Source organism: Thamnophis sirtalis, unplaced genomic scaffold (assembly GCF_051295495.1).
Source record: "Thamnophis sirtalis isolate CommonGarterSnake01/CBP01778 unplaced genomic scaffold, rThaSir2_p1.2 scaffold_4, whole genome shotgun sequence".
NCBI lineage: Eukaryota > Metazoa > Chordata > Lepidosauria > Squamata > Natricidae > Thamnophis > Thamnophis sirtalis.
Window position 1 is genome coordinate 53,688,024 of NW_028261384.1, and position 22,679 is coordinate 53,710,702.

General features: G+C 41.2%; 1 protein-coding gene across 1 annotated transcript in view; it reads left to right on the forward strand.

Annotated features, from left to right (window-relative positions):
- The window catches only part of LOC106546748 (collagen alpha-6(VI) chain), a 104,203-nt gene that overhangs the window by 65,233 nt on the left and 16,291 nt on the right, over positions 1 to 22,679 (forward strand). The window contains exons 26-28 of the mRNA XM_087714385.1: positions 3 to 65; positions 20,583 to 20,633; positions 21,202 to 21,237. Of these exons, the coding sequence (XP_087570511.1) occupies positions 3 to 65; positions 20,583 to 20,633; positions 21,202 to 21,237 (150 nt within the window). The remainder of the gene's footprint in view (positions 1 to 2; positions 66 to 20,582; positions 20,634 to 21,201; positions 21,238 to 22,679) is intronic.

Here is a 22,679-nt window from a genome sequence, read left to right on the forward strand (position 1 = left end):
AGGGAGAATCTGGGGAACCTGGAGAGAAAGGGGAAAAAGGCTCCTCTGGCCAGCGAGGAATGAAGGTTTGTTCTTCATTTTCATTATCTTCTTGTAAAAGGTTGATTGAAAAATAAATTGCCAAAGGATCAAAAAGGGATATAAAATGGTCCATCGAAATAAACAGAAGCATTCTGCTGTAGATGCATTTTCCCATGAAAATACTGTACTAGTTGAGCTCAATAACTTTAAAATCTAAAAAAAAAGTTTACCCTTAAGATGTTTGAAAAACCTGCATATCAGTTTTTAAGCTCTTTTAAAATTTGACCAATTTGGACTTTAATTGACACCATATTCATAAAAGCCAAAAAGTATGAAATCAGACTCTATGATGAATGGAGCCAATAAGCTAGAGGGCAAAAAAATGAGTTACTTATCTGGAGTAAAACCCTGGAAACAATGGAAAAGGTATTTCCTTTATTTATATGGATTTTCAAATTCTGTAAACTCTGGATGATAAATGAATTAGTTTGAATCCCCTTGTGCTGGAATAAAAGTAGAGTTACAGTTGAAAGAGAAATAAGCATAGCTCTCATTTTAGTATTCCAGTTGTGCACTTTCCTACACCAAGAAACCTTTCAGGCAATCACTAATATCCTTTTCACCTCTCAAGTGAATTACTGCAATCTGCTGTACATGGGGCTACCTTTGAAATCTACTCAAAAGGTACAGGTACTCCAGAACATGATGGCATAGACAGTGCTGGATGCATCACATTATGCTAATGTGTTATCCCTGCTTTGTAATTTCCACATGGTGTCATTTGACTTTTGAGTGCACATTTCAGGTGTTGGTTACTTTCTTTAAAGCCCTATATAGTATAGGGCCTAGCTATATCAAGAGAGCATCTACCTCCAATAGTTTCTCTGTGCCAAGTGAGATCAAGAAGAATGGGGGAGTCTCCTCAATACAATCGTATATTGGGACCTAGGCAGGGCTGTGTTTCAACCAGTTCGCGGCGGTCCCTGCAAACCGGTTGGTCGCCGAACCTGGAAGTAAGTAACTTCCGGGAACGGCGAAGGCCCCCCTCTGCGCCCGCGCGCGCCCACGCGCCCGTGCCCGCTCCTTACCCGGTTTTGATTAATTCTGCGCTTCCACGCATGCGCAGGATGCATACAGTGCCTGCGCGATCCTCCAGGAGCAGCTGAAGCATCGCACAGACGCTAGTATGCATGCGTGCACCGCGCACGTGCACACGCGCGCCGCACGCATGCGCGAGGATGCCGCACGCATGCGCGAGGATGCCGCCGGCCTCATTCCAATCGAACCAGTTAGAACGGGGTGAGAAACCCACCCCTGGACCTAGGTAATGCAATTTCTCCGTTGCAATGTCTGATCTCTGGTACAGCACAATCCCCAAATATTCATATAATTTCCTTCAAACAGCTGTTCTAAAAATCATGAAACACATGACTTTACTCCAAGGTCAGAAATTAGCATGGAATGTTAAGCTTTTATTAGATTTTGGTAGTTTGACATATGTGTTTCACTCTTCTGGATGCACATTTTCTTTTCATTGTTTTTTTTCATTCTGTGTGTAATGGCTCCTCTCCTAACTTGAGAAAGTAAAGACTCTTGAAACGGATTATTTAAAAAGGAACCTTTAATCAAACAGGATGGAAACCATTAGAAGTAAGCAGCATCTGTAAACCTTTAGGCCATGCAAATGGGATTAAGCTGATAATGAGCCCTCCCCTTTGTCTGAATGCAGATTCTGACCAATACACAAGTGTGAAGTTGCTTCCTTAACTCTTCTGCCCTGGGAGTTAATAAAGCACATGTTCCCATGGCTATCACTAGTTAGACATCAAAGTTATATATCCCACATGGCTACCATAAACATCCCTCCAGAGATGTTGAGACCTTCAGTCTCCCAGTGACAGGAAACCAGTTGTAAAGTTGTAAAATCCAGTTGTTTCAGATGTAACTAATGATTTAATTCTGAAGCTCCCCTCCTCCCAATTGAATGGCAGTATCACTTTTAGGTATCTGACATGCTGCCATTCTTTAGAAAAAGGAGAGATTAACCTGTGAAAAAATAGGAAAAGAAATTGCATCATAGTATTTTAACAAAGTTTGTCAGGGTATTGGGAGTGAAATTTTTTCAATAGGGCAGGGGCCCTAACATAGTGTTTCTCTACCCATTCATTTGGGCTGAAGGTAAATGCTTCCAAGCAACTAAGTATTGGGCTTTCCCCCGGTGGGTCCTAGAGTCCAGGATTTCCTTAATTTCAAAATGTTGTTCGCCTTCTATCATGATAGGAACAGGAGGTGTAGATGCATGTGGTCTGAGTTGTGAGATTACTTCTCGTTTGAGTAAATTAATGTGAAACAGTGGATGGACTTTCCTGAGTGTCTTTGGCAGGAGTAATTCTACTGTTACTGGGTTGATAACTTTGGTGATCGGAAAATGTCCAATGAAATGTGGCCCTAATTTCTTTGATGGTTGCAACGATTTCAGGAATTTTGTCAATAGGTATACTCTATCTCCAACAAGAAAGGGTTTGGGATCTACTCTTTTTTTGTCAGCTTGAGTTTTGAAAGCCCCTCTCTAGCTCCCTGTAACGCTAATCTAACCACTGGCCATGTGTTTCATAGGTTGTCTATCCATTCTTTTAGTGAGGGGATGGTTGGTTCCTCTGTGGGTAGTTCAGGCATGGGGTTGAAATCCTGGCCTGTTGCTACTCTAAAAGGGGTGAACCCAGAGCTTGAGTGCACAGCATTATTGAAGGCCACTTCTGCAAAAGGTAAAAGATCAACCCAGTTGTCCTGTTGAAAATTAATGAAAAATCTTAGGTATTGTTTTAGAACCATGTTCCGATTTTCAGTTTGACCATTGGTCCACGGATGGTGACTGGAGCTCAGTCCTTGGGTGGTGCCCAGTAAGTTTAAGAATGCTCCCCAAAATTTTGAGGTGAATTGGACCCCTCTATCGGAGATGATTCTCTGTGGGGCTCCATGAAGGCGATAAATGTGTATAAAGAATAACTTGGCTAGACGTTTGGCAGTTGGGATCTTTTGGCACGGTATAAAATGTGTCTGTTTTGAAAACAAGTCTGTTAGAACCCAAATGACATTATTCCCTGCGCTTTCTGGTAGTTCGACAATAAAATCCATAGCTATCTCCTTCCAGAGTGCTGAGGGCTCGGCTACCTTCTGTAACAGTCCTGGCATTTTGCCTTGGCATCTTTTGGCTGCCGCACAAATTGGACAGTTGGTTACATAGCTCTCTATGTCCATTTTTAGTGATGGCCACCAAAATTACCTTTTAATTAGATGTAAAGTTTTTACAAAACCAAAGTGTCCTGTTAGTTTGCAGTCGTGGCACCTTTCCATTAAGTACAGTCTTTGGCTGGCTGGAACATAAAACTTCCCTCCCACCCAAGCTAGGTTATCTTTCATCAGACACCTGTCTTTGTGGCTCAAAAACCATTAATCGGTGGTTAAAGCTTGTTTAAAAGTTTGGATGGTGTCATTGTCCTCCAGAGTGTCTCGTTTTCCCTGGGATCTGGTGGTTACTCTAGCAGCTAGTTGATTGCCTTGTATGTTGGGTTTGATTACGTTTGGCTTCATACTATTGTATTGCCATTTCCTGGATAGTGCATCTGCCAGGAAATTCCTCCCCCACCCCGGAGGTATCTGAGTGTGAGTTCAAACCTTTTAAAGTACTGAGCCCATCATACTTGTTTTGGAGAGAGTTTCCTTGGGGTCTTTAGGGCTTCTAAATTTTTATGATCTGTCCAGACTTAAAAAGGGATCTTAATCCCTTCTAGGAAAAGTCTCCAGATTGAAAGATGGCCCACCTTTGCTCAGATTCATTCAATTTTTTGGATGTGTAAGCGCATGGTTGTAATTGGTCTTCCTCATTTTTCTGAAGTAAGACGGCTCCTATCACCACATCACTAGCATCTACTTGTATGACGAATAGTTTCTCTGTGTCCAGGTGCTTTAGGATCCGTTCTGCCAAAAACAGCCTTTTAAGTTTTTCAAATGCTGCTTATCCAGTTCAAAGGTGCTTCAGTTTCAGGTTTCCCTCCCCCTTCGTTTTTAAGTGCTTGGTGATGGGGAGAGCAATTTGGGCAAAAGCGGGGATAAACTGCCGGTAAAAGTTTGCAAATCCCAGGAAGCTTTGCAACTGTTTGCGTGTTCTGGGTGGTTCCCAGTCAAGTACCAATTGCACTTTCGAAGGATCAATTTCTATGCCCTGGTGTGAAATGCAGTATCCTAAGTAATCAATTTTTTCTTGGTGGAATTCGCATTTGAAGAGTTTAGCATAAAGTTTTGCAGAGCGAAGTTTGTTCAGAACCGCCTGGACTAGTTTTATATGTTCTGCCTTAGTCTCAGAATATAATAAAATGTCATCAATATAGACTATGCAGCCCTTATATAGATGCTCTCGCAACACTTCATTTATTAATTGCATAAATACTGCAGGGACCCCTTGTAGCCCAAATGGTAGCACTTTGAATTGATAGCATCCAAGAGGGGTGTTAAATGCCATTTTCCATTGATCTCCCACCTTAATCATGATATGGTAGTAAGCCTCCCTTAAATCCAGCTTTGAAAAAATTCTTCCTTTGGCTAAGTGTGCTAGCATATCCTTCATGAGTGGAAGGGGATATACATTTGCCATACTGATTGAATTTAAATTTCTAAAATCAACACATAAGCATTTGAAGCCATCTTTTTTCTCTCTAAGCAACACTGGGGCTGCAACTTTTGGTCGGGCTGTTCAATGAACCTCTTGCTAGCTTTTCTTCAATGAATGCCCTCAATTCTTCCAGCTCCCTTGGAGACATGCTATACATCTTGGGTTTAGGGAGTTTGGCTCCAGGTAGGATTTCTATCACACAGTCAGTGGAGCGGTGAGGTGGAAGCTCATCAGATGAGTTTTCACTAAAAATCTCAGCCAAGTCCTTATATTCTTTGTGTATGTCTTGGGTTGGCATAGTGTAAGCAGGTATTGCTGTTTCTAAGTGCTCTGCCCCCTCAGTTTCTCTGTCTGGATTCTCAGCAAAAGTCATGTGCATCTGCACTCTTATGGTGCCTTGCTTCCAATTAATTTTGGGGTTCCATTTTTTCAGCCATGCAAGACCCAGAACTAGTGTCCATTCCGTGCCAGGCGCCACTATAAATGAAGCTGGCTCCCCCCTGCTATTGACCCATCTAGTTGGCAAAAAGCTATGGGGCTTTTCAGTTTCCTTACATTAATCCTCAACTTCCTTACTAGGGTTGGGCTGATCAAACAGCGGATGCACCCCGAGTCCACTAAAGCTGAGATTTTCATCCCCCTCTCCCAGTTGGGGATAAATAGTCTCAGGGGCAAGGTAAGCGGTTTAAGTGGTTTGCTTACCAGTGGTTCATTCTCTGGATTGCTTCCAGATGAGTATGGTTCCTCCTGCGAAGCCAGGTTTCCTCCTGAAAGAAGGGAGGGGGTGGAAATTCTACGGTCTCCCTGCTCCTCAGGGCCATCTCCTTTCCGCGCTGACCAGGTTTCGTAGGTTTTCCCCCCAATGGGTGATCTTGTTTCTTAGCTAGTGCCTGAGAATGGCATTCTGCAGCTCGGTGCCCTTCTTTTCCATACTTGAAACAGACTAAGGATTTCGGAGAAGTTGTCATTTGAGGTTTAAAAGGTTCTTGTTTCCATTGGGGTGGGGATTTCTTCCACATTTGTCCTGCCCGATACTGATTTCTGGCCATGTCGATCTCTGCCTCTTCAGCAATAAGATACCACTCATGTAGATGGGTTGGGGCACCTCAAGCCACACAAGCATTGTAGAGTTCATCACTCAGCCCATCGTTGAACAAGCTTAACAGGATATCCTCTAGCCAGTTCACATGACATGCCAGGTCTCGGAATTCTTCGGTATACTCTGCCACTGGCCGGCGTCCCTGCTTCACAACTTTAATGCGGTCGCGTGCTTTGCGATCTGCAAAGGGGTCCTCGAATCGTCGTCACAGAGCCATCATGAACCAATCAAAGTCCCTCAGTTCTGGTGCATCGGCATCATGTAAAGTCACCATCCATCTGACAGCAGCTCCTTCCAGGGCTAGGGTGACCACTCGCACTCAGGCTCCTTGGGTTCAAAAATCACACCCATATTGTTCCGGTGGGAGGGGGCCTGTGGGAGCTTGTTGTTCTTAACAGCTCCGATTCTTGGCTGCGTTAAACTGTCTGAACAGCAATTCATCAGCCGTTTGACAGCTTGATTACCTCATTTTCATTTTTTTTTCATTTTATTAAGCATTTATAGGCCGCCCTTTTCCCTGAGGGGACTCAGGGCAGCTTACAATAAAAAGGGAGGGAAGTGCAGGACAAAACACAAAAAGAAAATGTGAATAAAAATAATTAGCAATAAAAAACCCAACATTCATTCAACATTCGGGAGGGGCGAGAGTAAAGTCTTATCCCCAGGCCTGACGGGATAGCCAGATCTTGAGGGCTGTGCGGAAGGCCTGGACGGTGGTGAGGGTGCGGATCTCCACGGGGAGATTGTTCCATAGCGTCGGAGCTGCAACTGAGAAGGCTCTCCTCCGCGTAGTCACCAGTTGGCACTGACTGGCGGATGGAATTCGGAGGAGGCCTACTCTATGCGATCTGATGGGATGGAGGGAGGTAATCGGCAGAAGGCGGTCTCTCAAGTACTCAGATCCACTACCATGGAGGGCTTTATGGGTGGTAAGTAGCACCTTGAAGCGCACCCGGAGATCAACAGGTAGCCAGCGCAGCTCGTGGAGGATAGGTGTTATGTGGGCGAACCGTGGTGCGCCCACAATCACTCGCGCGGCCGCATTCTGGACTAGCTGAAGTCACCGGATGCTCTTCAAGGCCAGCCCCATGTAGAGCACGTTGCAGTATTCCAGCCTAGAGGTCACAAGGGCCCGAGTGACCATTGTGAGAGCCTCCCGGTTCAGGTAGGGTCGCAACTGGCGCACCAGGTGAACCTGGGCAAATGCCCCCCCTGGTCACAGCCGACAGGTGGTGGTCAAAGGTCAGCTATGGGTCCAGGAGGACTCCCAAGTTGCGAACCCTGTCTGAGGGGTATAAAATTTGGCCCCCCAGCCTGAGTGATGGAACACTAGCCAAATTATTGGGAGGGAAACACAACAGCCACTCGGTCTTGTCCGGGTTGAGTACCAGTTTGTTAGCTCTCATCCAGTACCTAACGGCTTCGAGACCCCGGTTCATCACGTCCACCGCTTCATTGAGTTGGCACGGGGCGGACAGATACAGCTGAGTATCATCCGCGTATTGGTGGTATCTTATCCCGTGCCTCCGAATGATCTCGCCCAGCGGTTTCATGTAGATGTTAAATAGTAGGGGAGATAAGACCGAACCCTGCGGCACCCTATATGTTAGGGGCCTAGGGGTCGATCTCTGCCCCCCAACCAACACCGACTGCGACCTGTCCGAGAGGTAGGAGGAGAACCACTGCAAAACAGTGCCTCCCACCCCCACCTCCCGCAGTCGTCACAGAAGGATACCATGGTCGATGGTATCGAAAGCCGCCGAGAGGTCAAGGAGAACAAGGATGGATGCATGGCCTCCATCCCTGGCTCTCCAGAGATCAACGGTCAATGCGACCAAAGCGGTTTCTGTGCTGTAATCAGGTCTGAAGCCGGACTGGAAAGGGTCAAGGTAACTAGCTTTCTCCAAGGACCGTTGGAGCTGGTAGGCCACCACCTTCTCAACAACCTTCCCAACAAAGGGGAGGTTGGAGACTGGACGGTAATTGTTAAGAACGGCTGGATCCAAAGATGGTTTCTTCAGGAGGGGTCTCACCACCGCCGCTTTAAGTGCGGCAGGGAAGTGCCCCTCCCGAAGGGAGGCGGTAACGACCGCATGGATCCAGCCTCGTGTCACCTCACTGCTGTTGGCAACCAGCCAGGAGGGACACAGGTCCAGTACACAAGTGGAGGCACTCACAGCTCTTATGGCCTTGTCCACATCCCCAGGGGCAACATCCTGAAACTCAACCCAGAGATGGTCTGCCAATTTATCCCCTTGTGCCTCGGCTGGATCTGCAAAGGTGGAGTCCAAATCCGACCGAAACCGAGCAACTTTGTCCGCCAAGAACTGAACATACTCCTCAGCCCTACCCTGTAAGGGGTCCCCCGTCTCCCTCCTATTTAGGGCTTACTTCGGGCTTAGAAGAAGAAGGTGAGCTAATTATGCTTGGGCAGCACGCCAACTAACCTTCCCAGACCATAAATCTGGGAAAGGGAGGAAGGGCACCTATCAGCATAATATTCTCTGCGCCAAGAACTTCTTCTGCGTTTATTTGCAGAACAAAGGCAATCCACTCATCCTCAGCACAAGCATAAAATCTGTTTTACTGATTCCAGAACTGGCAGAGCCTCTATTCGTGAACTTCTAATTGTATGTATTAATCCTTAGCTTCATTTTTACAAGAACTCCTTCTGATAAGTTACTTGCTAAAGAGATATACAAAATGGCGCCGAGCAGCTTCGTAGCATAGATTGGACTTTGAAAATATTTCTACGGAGTTTAGAACATTTAAAGAAAAGGAAGTGATTTATCACTAAACTAAACAGCAATTGCTGTACAATCGGCTTGCATAGACTTACTAATTGGCTGAAGAAGATTAAACTTGGAATGGCTTCTAGGCAAAAAGTCCCCCCCTCCTCCCCCCTTCTAATATCTCCAAAAGTGCGGGCAGCTCGCCTGCTCCCATTGCGAAATTACAGTCATTACTCTCTCCCCCCCACTGCTGCAGGGGAGCCTTTGACTAAAGAATTTTTTCAGAAAGAATTGGCCCAGCTTTTAAAAATCATGCAGCTGCGATGGAAACAAAAATTAAGGAGGAGATATCTACTGCTTATAAAGAACTGTCTGATGAACTTGTGACCTGGGATCAGAAAATTAGTGACAATATTTTGGGGGCTTTTAATTCTCTATCAGGATACATGTCTGGAATTGAAGATCGATTTGAAGATCTTAGTGATTCTAATATCAACTTGGCATCGAAAGTGGTTCAACAAAAAGTTGGAGATGCTGAAAATGAAATTATTATGTTACAGTATAGACAAATGGAATTTGCATTAAGAATAAGAGATTTATGTGAAAATAACCAGGAAAATTTGAAACAGATTCTCTTAGAAGCCTTTGATAATTTGATGGGAAGGCCAGGTGGGAATTTTGAATGGCAAATTGAAAAGGTTTATCGTGTTAACTCCTGGCTTGCCAGACAGAAGCAACTACCAAGAGACATTGTGGTGTACTTTGGTACAAGAGACATGAGGAATACGATATTGCAAGAGTCTTATAAAACTAAGCTTCAAATTGGGGGTCAGGAGATGACTGTTTTGAAAGAGATACCACCTAAAATGCTGAGATCAAGGAAAGACTAAGCTTTTTTAGTTGAAGAGCTTAAAAATCGTCAGTTCAGTTCAGATGGGATGTGCCAGCCAGACTAGCACTCATTTATCAGGGGCAAAGATACCATCTTAATTCAGTATGGAAGGCCCAAGACTTCTACAATAACATATTGAAGGCTGGACATCCCACCCCGCCTCGACCCAGAGAAAGAGAACAAGAAGGACAGGATAGACAGCAAACTACACAAGTATCAACAAGGTTGGATCAACTTTCTCTCTCAGAAGTACAAAGGAGCCAAGGAACAAAGACAAACCCGTGTGATTACCAGACAAATGGACCAAGAATTAAAAAAGCAACAATTACAACAAACACCTGCCACCGGTCAAGAAGCTACAGGTATCAGTCTAGAAGCAGTGGGAGGAGCCAGGCCAAAGATTAAATTCCAGGATGTCCAGATGGCTCTTAAAAAGCTTCAGGGAGCCAAAGATGACAACTAAGTTCTTAACGTGGAACGTTAATGGATTAAATTCACCACAGAAAAGGAAGAAAATAAATCACTATCTTAAGCAATTCAAGAATAATATAATTTGCTTGCAAGAAACTCACATTAGATCAACTGATCAAAAATATTTGATTAATACAAGACTTGGACAACACTTTATAGCTTCTGCTCCAGAGAAGAAAAATGGTATAGTTATCTATTTAAGGAAGGATATGAGAGCTGAATTAATTGAAGCAGACTCCCAAGGAAGATACATTGCAATAGATCTGGTATTAGAAGGGAAAAGGATATTGCTACTGGGAATATATGCTCCCAATCAACAACAAGATAGATTTTATAAAAATAGATAGATTTTATAAAAAGTACATTGGGATTATAGGTCCTGCATACTATTGGGTGACTGGAACGGTGTTATGGATACCAAGAAAGATAAGAAGGCTTCTCGGCAAAATATTCAAATGCGAGCAAAACTACCTAAGACCTTTTTCGACATGATAGACGATTTTGAACTGAGAGATATTTGGCGAGAAAGAAATACAGAAGAATATGATTTTACCTTCTTTTCTGATAGACATCAATCCTTTTCTAGGATTGACTTCATACTAACTACCAATGATTTGCTTTCTAGGGTAAAGAAGACAAAGATATGTTCCAGAGTCTTATCAGATCATAATCCGGTTTGGATGGAGTTGGGAGTTGGGACGCAAGCAAGAAGGTCTTAGAGATTGAATGAAAATTATTTAGATATAAGAAATATATTTATGAATGTAAAAAATTGTTAGCAGAATTCTTTGTTTTTAATATGAATAAGGGTTCATCTATGGAAATAGTATGGGATGCAAGTAAAGTGTATATGAGAGGAGCTTTGATAAATCTAAATAGATTACATAGACGTAAACAGGGGGAAAAGCGAATCAAACTGGAAGATGAAATTAGGAAGAAAGAGCAAGAGTTAATTTTAAAACCAGGAGATAAAAAGATTAAAGAAGCAATTACCTTATTAAAAGATCAATTTAATATGCTGATTTCAGCTACCAATTTGCTATATGCAAAACATAACACTTTCTGTAATGCAAATAAATCTGGTAGATGGTTAGCATATTTGATTAGGAAAAAACAAAAATCTCGTAATGTAGCAAAATTACACTATAGAGGGAAGGAAGTGTATCAACAGGATGAGATTCAAAAGGTCTTTCGTGAATTTTTTATAGGATTGTACAAAAGTGATAAAATTCAAGGCCTAGCTATAGATAGATACCTGGACAAAGAAAAAATACCCATAGTTAAAGATGAGCAGAGGAAAAGATTGAACCAACCAATAACTTCGGGGGAAATTCTACAGGTAATCAAACAGTTAAAGGCAGGGGAAGCACCGGGTACAGATGGCTTGACGGTGGTTTATTATAAAAATCTACAATTAGAAATGGTAGAACCTCTTAAGGAATTATTTAATAAGATTCAAGTGGAAGGCAAGGTACCCCCATTTTGGAAGACAGATTTTATATCCCTGATACCTAAAGAGGATCAAGATTTTACTCAACCAAAAAATTATAGATCTATATCATTACTTAATGTAAATTATAAAATCTTTACCAAAATATTAACGAATAGGTTAATGTTGGTTATCCAGCAATTGATTCATAATGATCAAACAGGTTTTATTCAAGGGAGACAAATGAGAAGTAATGTTAGACTAATTGTTAATACGCTAGAATATTTGGGAAAGAATAACCAAATCCCTGCTGCGCTCATATTTCTAGATGCTGAGAAAGCCTTTGATCAAGTTAATTGGCAATTCCTGCTCAAAATATTGCAAAAAATGCAAATAGGAGAACGTTTCTTACAATCAATTAAAGCAATATATCAACAGCAAACAGCTCAAATTATAGTTAATGGAAGTTTAACAGATTCTTTTCAAATTGAAAAAGGTACAAGGCAGGGTTGTCCCTTGTCCCCATTATTGTTTATCATAACTTTGGAATTATTGTTGAATAAAATACGGGGTTTGGAGGATTTACAGGGAATTAAGATTAGGCAGCAAGAATCTAGAGTACGTGCTTTTGTGAATGATTTGGTTATAATATTAACCCAACCGCAGGTCTTCATGAATATGATTAATCAATATGGTCAAGTATCAGGATTTAAAATAAATTTAGGGAAAACAAAGATATTAGCTACAAATATGAATACTAAACAAAAGGAAGAACTAGAAGGAATGACAGGATGTGAAATAGTTAAAAAGGTCAAATATTTAGGAGTTCATATTTCAACCTCAAATGGGAAGCTATACAAGTACAGTTATGAACCACTTTGGCATAGTATACAGACAGAGATGAAAAAATGGGAGAAATTACAGTTATCTTTGCGGGGAAGAATAGCAGCAGTGAAAATGAATATTTTACCTAAATTTTTATTTCTTTTCCAAATGTTACCAATACTTAAAAAAGATGTGAACCTGTTAGAATGGCAGAAGGGTATTAATAAATTTGTATGGGCAGGGAAGAAACCGAGAGTAAAACTAAAAACAATGCAAGATGCGCGCGAGAGGGGAGGTTTGAAATCACCCAACTTAAAATTATATTATGACGCAGTAATTTTATCTGTGATTAGTGACTGGATTAATTTAACAAATGATAGAATACTTAATATTGAGGGGCATGATTTGGTATATGGGTGGCATGCTTACCTGTTATATAACAAAAAAGTGGACAAGAATTTTAAAAGTCATATTTTAAGGAATGTTCTACTGCGGGTCTGGAAAAAATATCAATATAAATTAAATGATAAGATACCCATGTGGGCAATTCCCAGACACACAATAGAAAATATGAACATAGTACAAAAACAGGATGTAATTACTTACAGACAGGTTCTTACCCTAGAAAGAGGTGTACTACAACTAAAACTCTTGGATGAATTAAAAGAGGAAAAGGTAATTCAAGCATGGTTTCAGTATGGGCAGTTACAGGCCAGATGGAAAATGGATCAAAAAATTGGTTTTATGTAAGTCGAGGATAATTTACTTAAACAAATAAGAGATCAAAATCCAATGCATATAAAGAGATTATATAATGTATTAATAGAGATGGACTCAGAAACAGAATTAGTTAAAGACTGTATGATAAAGTGGGCTCAAAATATTGAAGAACCAATAATGTTGGATACATGGGAAAGGATTTGGGTAAGAAAATTTACACAAGCCCAAAACCTGAGAGAAAACTTTTATAAGATGTTTTATAGATGGCATTTAGATCCTAAAAAGTTGGCTTCTATGTATCCGAATTTACAACCTAAATGCTGGAGATTCTGTGGATGCCACATATTTTCATATATATTTCATATATGGTGGACTTGCAAAAAGGTTAAGGCATTTTGGATAAAAATATGGTGGATTATGCAAAATATTCTTTAAAAAAGGATAAAGTTTACCTCCCCAGTTATTTTTGTTAGGTATAATTACTGATTGTACAGCTGTAGAGATTAATTTGATTTTGCACTTAATAACTGCAGCTAGACTGTTGGTGGCGCAATACTGGAAGAAGGAAGATTTGCCTACTATCCAAGAATGGACATTGAAAGTCACAAATGTAGCCGAGATGGCTAAATATCTGCATATCTTAAGGACTATTCAAACAAGAGATGTAAACGAGACTGGAAAAAATAGATTGATTATACTCAAAATAAATATGGGACTAAGAAATTCCAGATAGCTTATGATTAAGATCAGGAATGATATAAATTTTTTAGAGTTAGCCTAGCAAGGAGGAGCTAAGTTCAATTTAAAGACATTATTAATTTTCTACTCTCTTTTCAAATATATTTTAGACTGTTTTTGTTAAAGACTTATACCTTGTATTGGTTCTGGGAAGTTTGAATGTTTAATGTTTAATAAATTTATATGCTGCCCAATCCCGAAGGACTCCGGGCGGCTTACATAAAAACAATTTAAAAGAATACTAAAAAGTTTAAAAGGTAGAAGACAAGACAAGTTAAAAAGACACAACATGCACTCAACCTTAGTGGGGCTGGACCTCATTCAAGAGATCAACAGCCCCAGGCCTGCCAGAAAAGCCAGGTCTTAATAGACTTTCGGAAGGCGCGAGAGTGGGGAGGGTCCGGATCTCTGGGGGTAGATTGTTCCATATGGCCGGGGCAGCTACAGAGAAGGCCCTCCCCCGAGGGGCCGCCAAATGACATTGTCTAGTTGACGGCACCCGGAGAAGGCCCATCCTGTGAGATCTTATCGGACGCTGGGAGGTATGTGGGAGGAGACGGTCCCGTAGATATCCAGGTCCTAAGCCATGTAGGGCTTTAAAGATGATAACCAGGACCTTGAAGCGCGTTTGGAGACCGATCGGGAGCCAGTGCAGCTCGCGGAGGATGGGTGTAATATGGGTGTATCTTGGTACACCCAATATCGCACATGTGGCTGCATTCTGGACCATTTGTAGTCTCCGAACGCTTTTCAGGGGCAGCCCCATGTAGAGCGTGTTACGGTAGTCAAGTCTTGAGGTGATGAGGGCATGAGTGACCATTTGAAGTGCCTCCCGGTCCAGGTAGGGCCGCAACTGGTGCACTAGGCGAACCTGGGCAAAAGCTCCCCTGGTCACAGCTGACAAATGGTGTTCTAGTGTCAGCTGTGGGTCCAGGAGGACACCCAAGTTGTGGGCCCTCTCTGAGGGGTGTAAGTTTTCAACCCCCCCCCCCAGGCTTAGAGATGGAGTATCTGGACTATCTTTGGGAGGCAATATCCATAGCCACTCGGTCTTATTAGGGTTGAGTGCAAGCTTGTTCATTCCCATCCAGACCCTAACAGCTTCCAGGCATTGGCACATCACTTCCACCGCTTCACTGAGTTGGCAGGGGGCGGACAGATACAACTGGGTATCGTCCGCATATTTATTTATCGTCCGCATATTAATACCACAGGTATTTAATCCTGTGCCAGCGAATGATCTCACCCAGCGGCTTCATGTAGATATTAAATAGGAGGGGGGGACAGGACCGAGCCCTGCAGCACCCCGTATTTAAGGGGTCTAGGGGTCAACCATTGTCCTCCAACCAACATCGACTGCGACCTGCCATAGAGGTAAGAGGAGAACCACCGCAAAACGGTGTCTCCCACTCCCACCTCTTCTAGCTGCCACAGAAGAATACCATGGTTGATGGTATCGAAGGCCGCTGAGAGGTCAAGGAGCACCAGGATAGAGGAATGTCCTCTATCCCTGGCTCGCCAGAGATCATCGGTCAGCATGACCAAAGCGGTTTCGGTCCAGTAACCAGGCCTGAAGCCAGACTGAAAGGGATCTAGATAATCCGCTTTGTCCAAGGTCCGTCGGAATTGGAGGGCCACCACCTTCTCAACAACCTTCCCTAAAAAAGGGAGGTTGGAGACTGGATGATAGTTTTTAAGGACAGCTGGGTCCAGAGAAGGCTTCTTAAGTAGGGGTCTCACCATCGCTTCCTTCAAAGGCTGTGGGAAAGATCCTGAAGAGAGGTGTTCACAATCCTCTGGAGCCAGCCTCGTATCACCTCCCTGCTGGTCAAAACCAACCAGGAGGGACATGGGTCCAGCAGACAGGTGGTGGCACTCATCGCTCTCATCGCCTTGTCCACTTCCTCAGGAGTGACAAGCTGGAACTCACTTCATAAAGTTTGATCAAGGCCCTCCTTCGGCATCTTTACTGGCACTGTCCAAGTGGAGTCTAGGTCCGTCCAAATCTGCGTGACTTTGTCTGACAGAAACTGGGCAAATTCCTCAGCTCTTCCCTGTAAGGGTTCCCCCACATCCCTCCCTTTCAGGAGGGAGTGGGTTATCCTAAACAGGGCAGCCGGGCAAGATTCTGCGGACACAATAAGAGCGGCAAAATTTTGCCGCTTGTATCACCACTAGATAAGTCCTATTAAAGGCTCTTAGTAGTGTTCGGTCAGATTCAGAGTTACTAGCCCTCCAGCGTCGCTCCAGGCATCTCTTTTGGCACTTCATCTCCTGGAGTTCCTCGGTAAACCAAGGTGCTCTCCTGGATCCACTGCCATGGAGAGGCCACAAAGGCACAATCCGATCTAATGCCTCAGCCGCTGCTATATTCCAGGCAGCGACCAAAGACTCAGTCGGATTGTGGCCAAGGGAGTCAGGTATCTCCCCAAGCTCCGTCTGAAAACCCAATGGGTCCATCAGGTGCCTGGGGCGGAGCCATTTAATCGGCTCCACCTCCTTGCAGTGGGGGAGCAGCTTCCGAAAATCAAGCCTCAACAGGAAGTGATCTGACCATGACAAGGGCGAGATCTCTTTTTTTTAATTTTATTTTTAAAAAAATTAAATTTTTAATTTAAAACAAATACAACATCTTTCTTTACATGCTATAGAAAGTATATCAGTTGGTTATAAATAGACTTTTGTGCATCTCTTCCACAGTCAACAAACATAATTCATGTTAACTCGAGCATTTTAACTCAAATATTCATACATATCACCATCATCATATATCCATTTTCATTTGACTATAATTATTATTAAAAAAATAATAATAATAATCTTAAACAATACATGCCCACACCAGTGGGAAAATAAAAAATCAAAAAAAGAAAAAAGAAAAAAACCCAAAGAAGACAAAAAGAACAAAAGAAAAACCAAAAAAAAAAAGACAAAAAAAAGAACACAGGTATATATTATTTTTAAAAAAGTATATCAGCTGGTTACAACATGTTTTGGTGCATCTCTTCCATTAATTCATATTAATTCAAATATCTTAACTCAAATATTTACCATATTGACATCATTATACCTCCACTTTTAGTTGACTACAGTTATTGAAACATCCTTCATCCTCAACTATGCCAAAGATTTAATCCATAACCACATGCTGACATTTCATTTACTTGTTTGTAAAATCCTCTATTAACATCAAATCCTCATATCCTGTTTTAGCTAAACATCCATAATATTTAATACCAAAAATTCCATCTTCCATGCAATGTAGTTTATTATCATTCTCCCTTCTTTAAGTAATTGTATCGTATATCGTAACATTTTCCCCATATTAGTTAACATTTAACTGTATATATTTTATTTTATTTTTTAATAGTGACAATTATTGTGATTAATAACCTTTGTATATGGTCCAAAAATATTTCCAACCTTCCCTTCTAATATCCAATTATTATTTATCATATCAACTCCACATTATATACATTACTATCAATATCAATTATTATTCAGCTATATCTATTACAAATAAAAATAATTAGATTTAGCTAATTTTAAATTGTATTCTTCCATCTATCAGCCTATGTCTCTCCAATAACAAAACCTTCTTAATCCTATTGCCATTCGTGGAACAGATTTACCAAATGTTTTTATAAGCAAGTCCAAACAGGGATATCTTCACACCTTTTTGCTCAGGATGTCTCTGATGAAATAATAACGTTGTCCCAGGCTTGTTAAACTTTTCAGTTTGTCTTTAATTCTCAAAGGTGGAATTAAAAATTCTGCAAGTGATGTTTCATAAAGTGTAGATTCTTTAATGCTTCTCATTCCTCCTGTGCTCTGTCTTTTAAGATGAATCTTCTGTATGGTTGCCCCCCTTTCTCTTTCTCCCTCCAAGATAAAACAGACGCCCTGCGTGTCAGCAAGTTGAGAGACTTCATTTCTCACATTCTTCATTTGTATTTCAGGAACATTCAAACATTCAACGTTCTCACTTTTTTCTTCATATTTTAATGTCAAATAGTCCAATTTTTTTCCAAATCTTTCATATGAATCAAACAACTTTTGAAATGCAGAGAAAAATATTTGAAACGGACCTTTTGAAGTATGTATCGATGCCATGTTGTGACACAGTTAAATACTCTAAAATATTTGCAAGTAAAGACACGCTGGGAGCTGTGCGATCTTATCTGATCTTAGACCAACACAGCCAAGCAATAAAAGTGTCAGATCGTAAAAAGCCAATTTGTAGTAGATTAGTTTACAACCCACTTAAGAAGAGTCAGGAGGTAGTCTTTAAAACATTTAAGAAATAGGGTAACCACCGGCCATAAATCCATTGAAGAAAAACCAATTCGCCGCTAGATTCTTCTGTTCTTTGGTTTCAATTAGCTTAAATTTTAGTGCGGACCGTCTCTCTTTGAGTAATAAAATCAGCTTACCAGTTGAATTCACTTTCACCATTCTTAGGGGCAACCTGCAGTTTCGGTTAGCATACAGCTAATCCAGAAGGAGCTGGCAAGAGGGGTTGAATTCCAAGCTCCCCCAGAGACCTGCGAACGTCTCTGAAGTCACTGGATCTCCCCTCACCTTTCACTGTCTCTTCGGGACAGCTAGGGTCCAAGACGATCCATCCAAATTCCTTCGGAATAGGGGAATTTCAGGAATAGCCTGAAACTCCATCTTCTCACTGCTAAGCCCCGCCTTCTTTGTTCAAGGGGGGGGCGAGATCTCTATCCCCTTTAGTTTCAGATCAAGTCGGCGGGGGAAGGTTGGGGGGGCATGGGGGGAGGGGGGAGGGAGGGAAGTATATTAGGTTTGAGGAGGGGTGTTAGGTTTTAAAGTAATATGATTGTACATGTATACTGTCTTCTCTTATTTTTTTAAACAAAGATATGTTATGTATATTGAAATGGAAGTATAAATACCATCAACACAAAATGGAGCTTGCTCAGAAGCTGAAATACACCAAGTGAATGAGAGGAAGAGTGGGAAGCAGAGGAGAGAAGAAAAATAAAAAGAGAGGGATAGGAGAGAGGGCAAGGGGGGGAAGATGAGGAGAATGAGGAGGAGTGGAAAGGGGAGAGAGGAGAAGGAGAAAGGAAGGGAAAGTAGAGTAGAAAAGGATGATGGAGGGAAGAAAGGAGGTAGGGAAGGGGAGGAGGGAGGCAGAAGAAAGTGTTGGATAAGGCATAAATATGGTTTTTGGTGACCAGAAGAGCCAATAATTGGTTTTTTTTATTATTATTATTTTTTCCGGGAGTTGATGGCAAGATGAACTAATGTAATTATTAATTAACACAACATGATATTGGCTATGTAATAGTATACATGTGATTATATGTTATGAAAATGGAAAATAAAAAGTTTAATGAGAAAAAAAATCACACCCCTATTCTTGCATGTAGGTGCCACAAAGAATCCCAATTTTGTTGGGTTCCCATCAAATTTTACCCCCAGGGAAGGAGTTTTCCTTTCTAACTGCAGGTTTCAGAGTTGGTTCTGAGTGGCCCCCAACCCATACGCCAACTGGGGGGGAGGGTTTTCTAGGTTTCTAGCTGTTGCTGCTGTGCCGTCAGCTTGATCAGCAGCGACCAGAGGGGGCTTAGCTCCCCTGGCATCACCCCCTTTTGCTGCCCTTCCAACGCTTCTTGGTTGCCGGTCTGGCTCCCCCGGATGTTGAGATTTTCCAAAATTTCCATCACCAACTGGGTTACATGCCTCTTCAGAGGATCCTCTCTCAGCGTGGCTTCATTTAGCTCCTCCTGGTCAGAGGGAACTTCTAACTCCAATTTCCACCCTGGTTTTCAGCTATCTTGGGTAAGAGTGACCTCCCCTTGTCTTCCCTTCCCAGCCGTCTTTTGTCCTGATTCCGATTGACCAATGGGGATTTTTGGGGTCCTCCAAGCTCAGTCCGTTCTCTCTGCCAGAATACAAGGAGCAGGTCTCTGGTTGTGGAGGGGTTTCCATCTCCCTCCAGCAGTCAGTTTCCCCTTGTTCACTGTTATGCTCAGACATGGTTTGTTGGGTCCCCTCGGTAGAGTAAAAATGTTTCTCTCCTGGTTGACCATTTTACAGACAGATCCTGCTTTATGTAATGTCTCCTCTCCTGACTTGAGAAAGTAAAGACTCTTGAAATGGATTATTTCAAAAGGAACTTTTAATCAAATGTGGGATGTGAAAACCATTAGAAGCAAAGCAGCATCTGAAAACCTTTAGGCCATGCAAATGGGATTAAGCTGATTATGACCACTCCCTTTGTCTGACCAATGCACAAGTGTGAAGATGCTTCCTTAACTCTTCTGCCCTGGGAGTCAATAAAGCACATGTTTCCATGGCTATCTCTAGTTAGACATCAAAGATATATCCCACATGGCTACCATAAACATCCCTCCAGAGATGTTGAGGTCTTCAGCTTCCCAGTGACAGAAAACCAGTTGTAAAGTTGTAAAACTCAGTTGTTTCAGATGTAGCTAATGATTTAACTCCAAGGCTCCCCTCCTCCCAATTGAATGGCAGTATTACCTTTAGGGATTTGACACTGTGTGTATTGTTAGCCTGTCAGAAATTTGGTGGATGGTTTCCAAATTTAATAAATAAATAAAAGCTTACTGCTATTTAATTTGAATGCTTGGTATTATTGAGATCTGAGTTGAAGGCAATATTTGAAAAATGTCAGGCTGTTCTCTTAATTATTTTCATGCCATGATCATTTTAACATATAATGGACTGCTCATAGATTATTCTGAAGTAATTCTTGCAGTGGCAACCCTATTTCTTTCATTTACTTAAATTACAATCTTTGTTGATCCTGCAGAAATGGAAGCTGCATTAACATACATCGTAGATAGAGATTTGTTCTTAGTAACTTTGACTTCTTTTTTGAAGAAAAGCTGTAGTAAGATGTACTATAAGCAATAGCATAATTCTGGACACTGCACCTTAAAAGTTACAAATGCAAAGAGTTGAAGAAAATATGTGTTTATCTGTTCTAGGGAGAAGAAGGAACTGTTGGTTTTGGCAATATAGGAAGAAAAGGAAAGAAGGTAATCATATCAAATTAACTACATTTGGGCTTAGATTCTTTTGAGAATATAACACAATTCACAATTGTTAATTGTACTATATAAAATATGTACAGACACATACAATAGGAGAAAGTTTACATAATAAATTATGCTTCCCTGAGGTGGATAAGCACCTAAATCCACTTTGATTGATTGATTGTGTGTGTGACATCAGATCATGGGGAGTGATGATCAAAGAATATCAGGAGTATATGCTAGTCACTCAAAGTGTGACGGCCATCCCAGTAACCCAGTTAAAACAGGCAGGCACTTATGTTGGGCAATAGCCATATAAAAATGCTGAAGGTGGATATCATTTAATGACAATGGCAAAGACATCCATTCATATTGTGTGGAAGAAGAATAAATCAAATACATAACAGCTTACTTATTTAGCCTCTTATCATTTTAATTCCTTTAATTAGTAATTAGTTTCCTAACGTGCTCAATTTTTCAATTTTGCTAAATAAACTATGTTTCCTTAAGTAAATGAATTTTGTGTTACTTCTAGAAAATAATTGTAGGGTATTGTATGTTTTCATTATAGGGTATAGAAGGATTCCCTGGAGACTGTGGAGACCAGGCAAGTATTTTTAGTAGTGGTTTGCTCTCCAAGCTTGTTTCAATTTAGTTTATGAACTTTCCAAACTAGGTAACATCATCAACAGAATTTTCTTGTCCTATTCTCCTTAGGTTATAAATGTCTTGTGCAAGACTATACATAAAACCTATGATTGTACGTACATAAATTTCTAAAGCAATTGTCATAGGGATGGGATGACACCAATTCATGAAAAATATCCAACGGTGACTTTCAGTAATGCTCAGCTTGTATGTTAGCTCCCCCCTAAACTATTTTTGTGGTTCCCAAATGACTATACTCTTTAAAACTCTTCAGTTTTAAAACCATTCAATAAACCTTGGGAACATCTGTGCCTTGCAAGGCATAAGTACAATTGTTGCAATTTTTATATTTGGTGGTTCTTTGTGCACATGTTAGAAGTCAACTGCACAATCATTCCACAAAAGGGTAAAAAAGAGAAAATCATAAAACTCATTTCATCATATTGCTTTGCAAACTGCATGACTTACATACTTGCACTCCTTTTTTGCATCTGTTTTTAACAAAAGCCAAGCCAAACCTATCAAAATCAGCACTGAGAAAGATAGAACAGGTATACAAATCAAACAGGAAAGGAATTAGTAAAATAACCTATCTACCATAGATGAGTACAAATCACCTGGCCAAATGGTTTCTATCTAAGGATTTTGAAGGAGCTAGCAGATTTAATTTCAGAGTCACTGAATATAATTTTTCAAAGCTCATGTAGCACATGGAAAATACCAGAGGACTGGAAAAGAGCTGATGTAGTTCCAATCTAGAAAAAGAGAGGGGGAATGAATCCAGAAAATGATAGGCTAATCAGCTTAACATCAATATCTGGAAAATCCTGGAAAACATAAATGGAGGATTTGTGAGCACCTAGAAACAAACAAGATGATTACTAAAAGCCAGCATGGGTTTGTTAAAAGTAGATCATGCCAGACAGAACTCATTATCTTTTTTTAATAAAGTAAATTAGTGGATCAGTAAAATGATGTGTTATAGGATTGTTGGACTTCAGTAAACCACAACCTACTTCTTGGTAAGATAGAAAAATGTGGGATAGACAGTACCATCACCATAAGGATGTGCAATTGGTTGATCGATCATATTCAGAGTATAGTCTTCAATGGAACTATATCTACTTGAAGGAAAACATGCAGTGAGATGATACAAAAAAGTTGTTGAAACCCAGGAAAGTGTGCAGAGAAAGGTAACAAAGATGATAAAGGGTTTGGGTGCTAAATCATGACAGACAGTTGAGGGAACTAGGTATGTCTAGCCTATCCAAGAGAAGGATTAGGGGTGAGATGATACTGTAACTATCTTCCAGTACTTGAGGAGTAGTCACAAATTAGAGGGTTTGACTTTTTCTCTAGGGCACCAGAGGATAGTAATAAGAAGTAATAAGTGGAAGATTG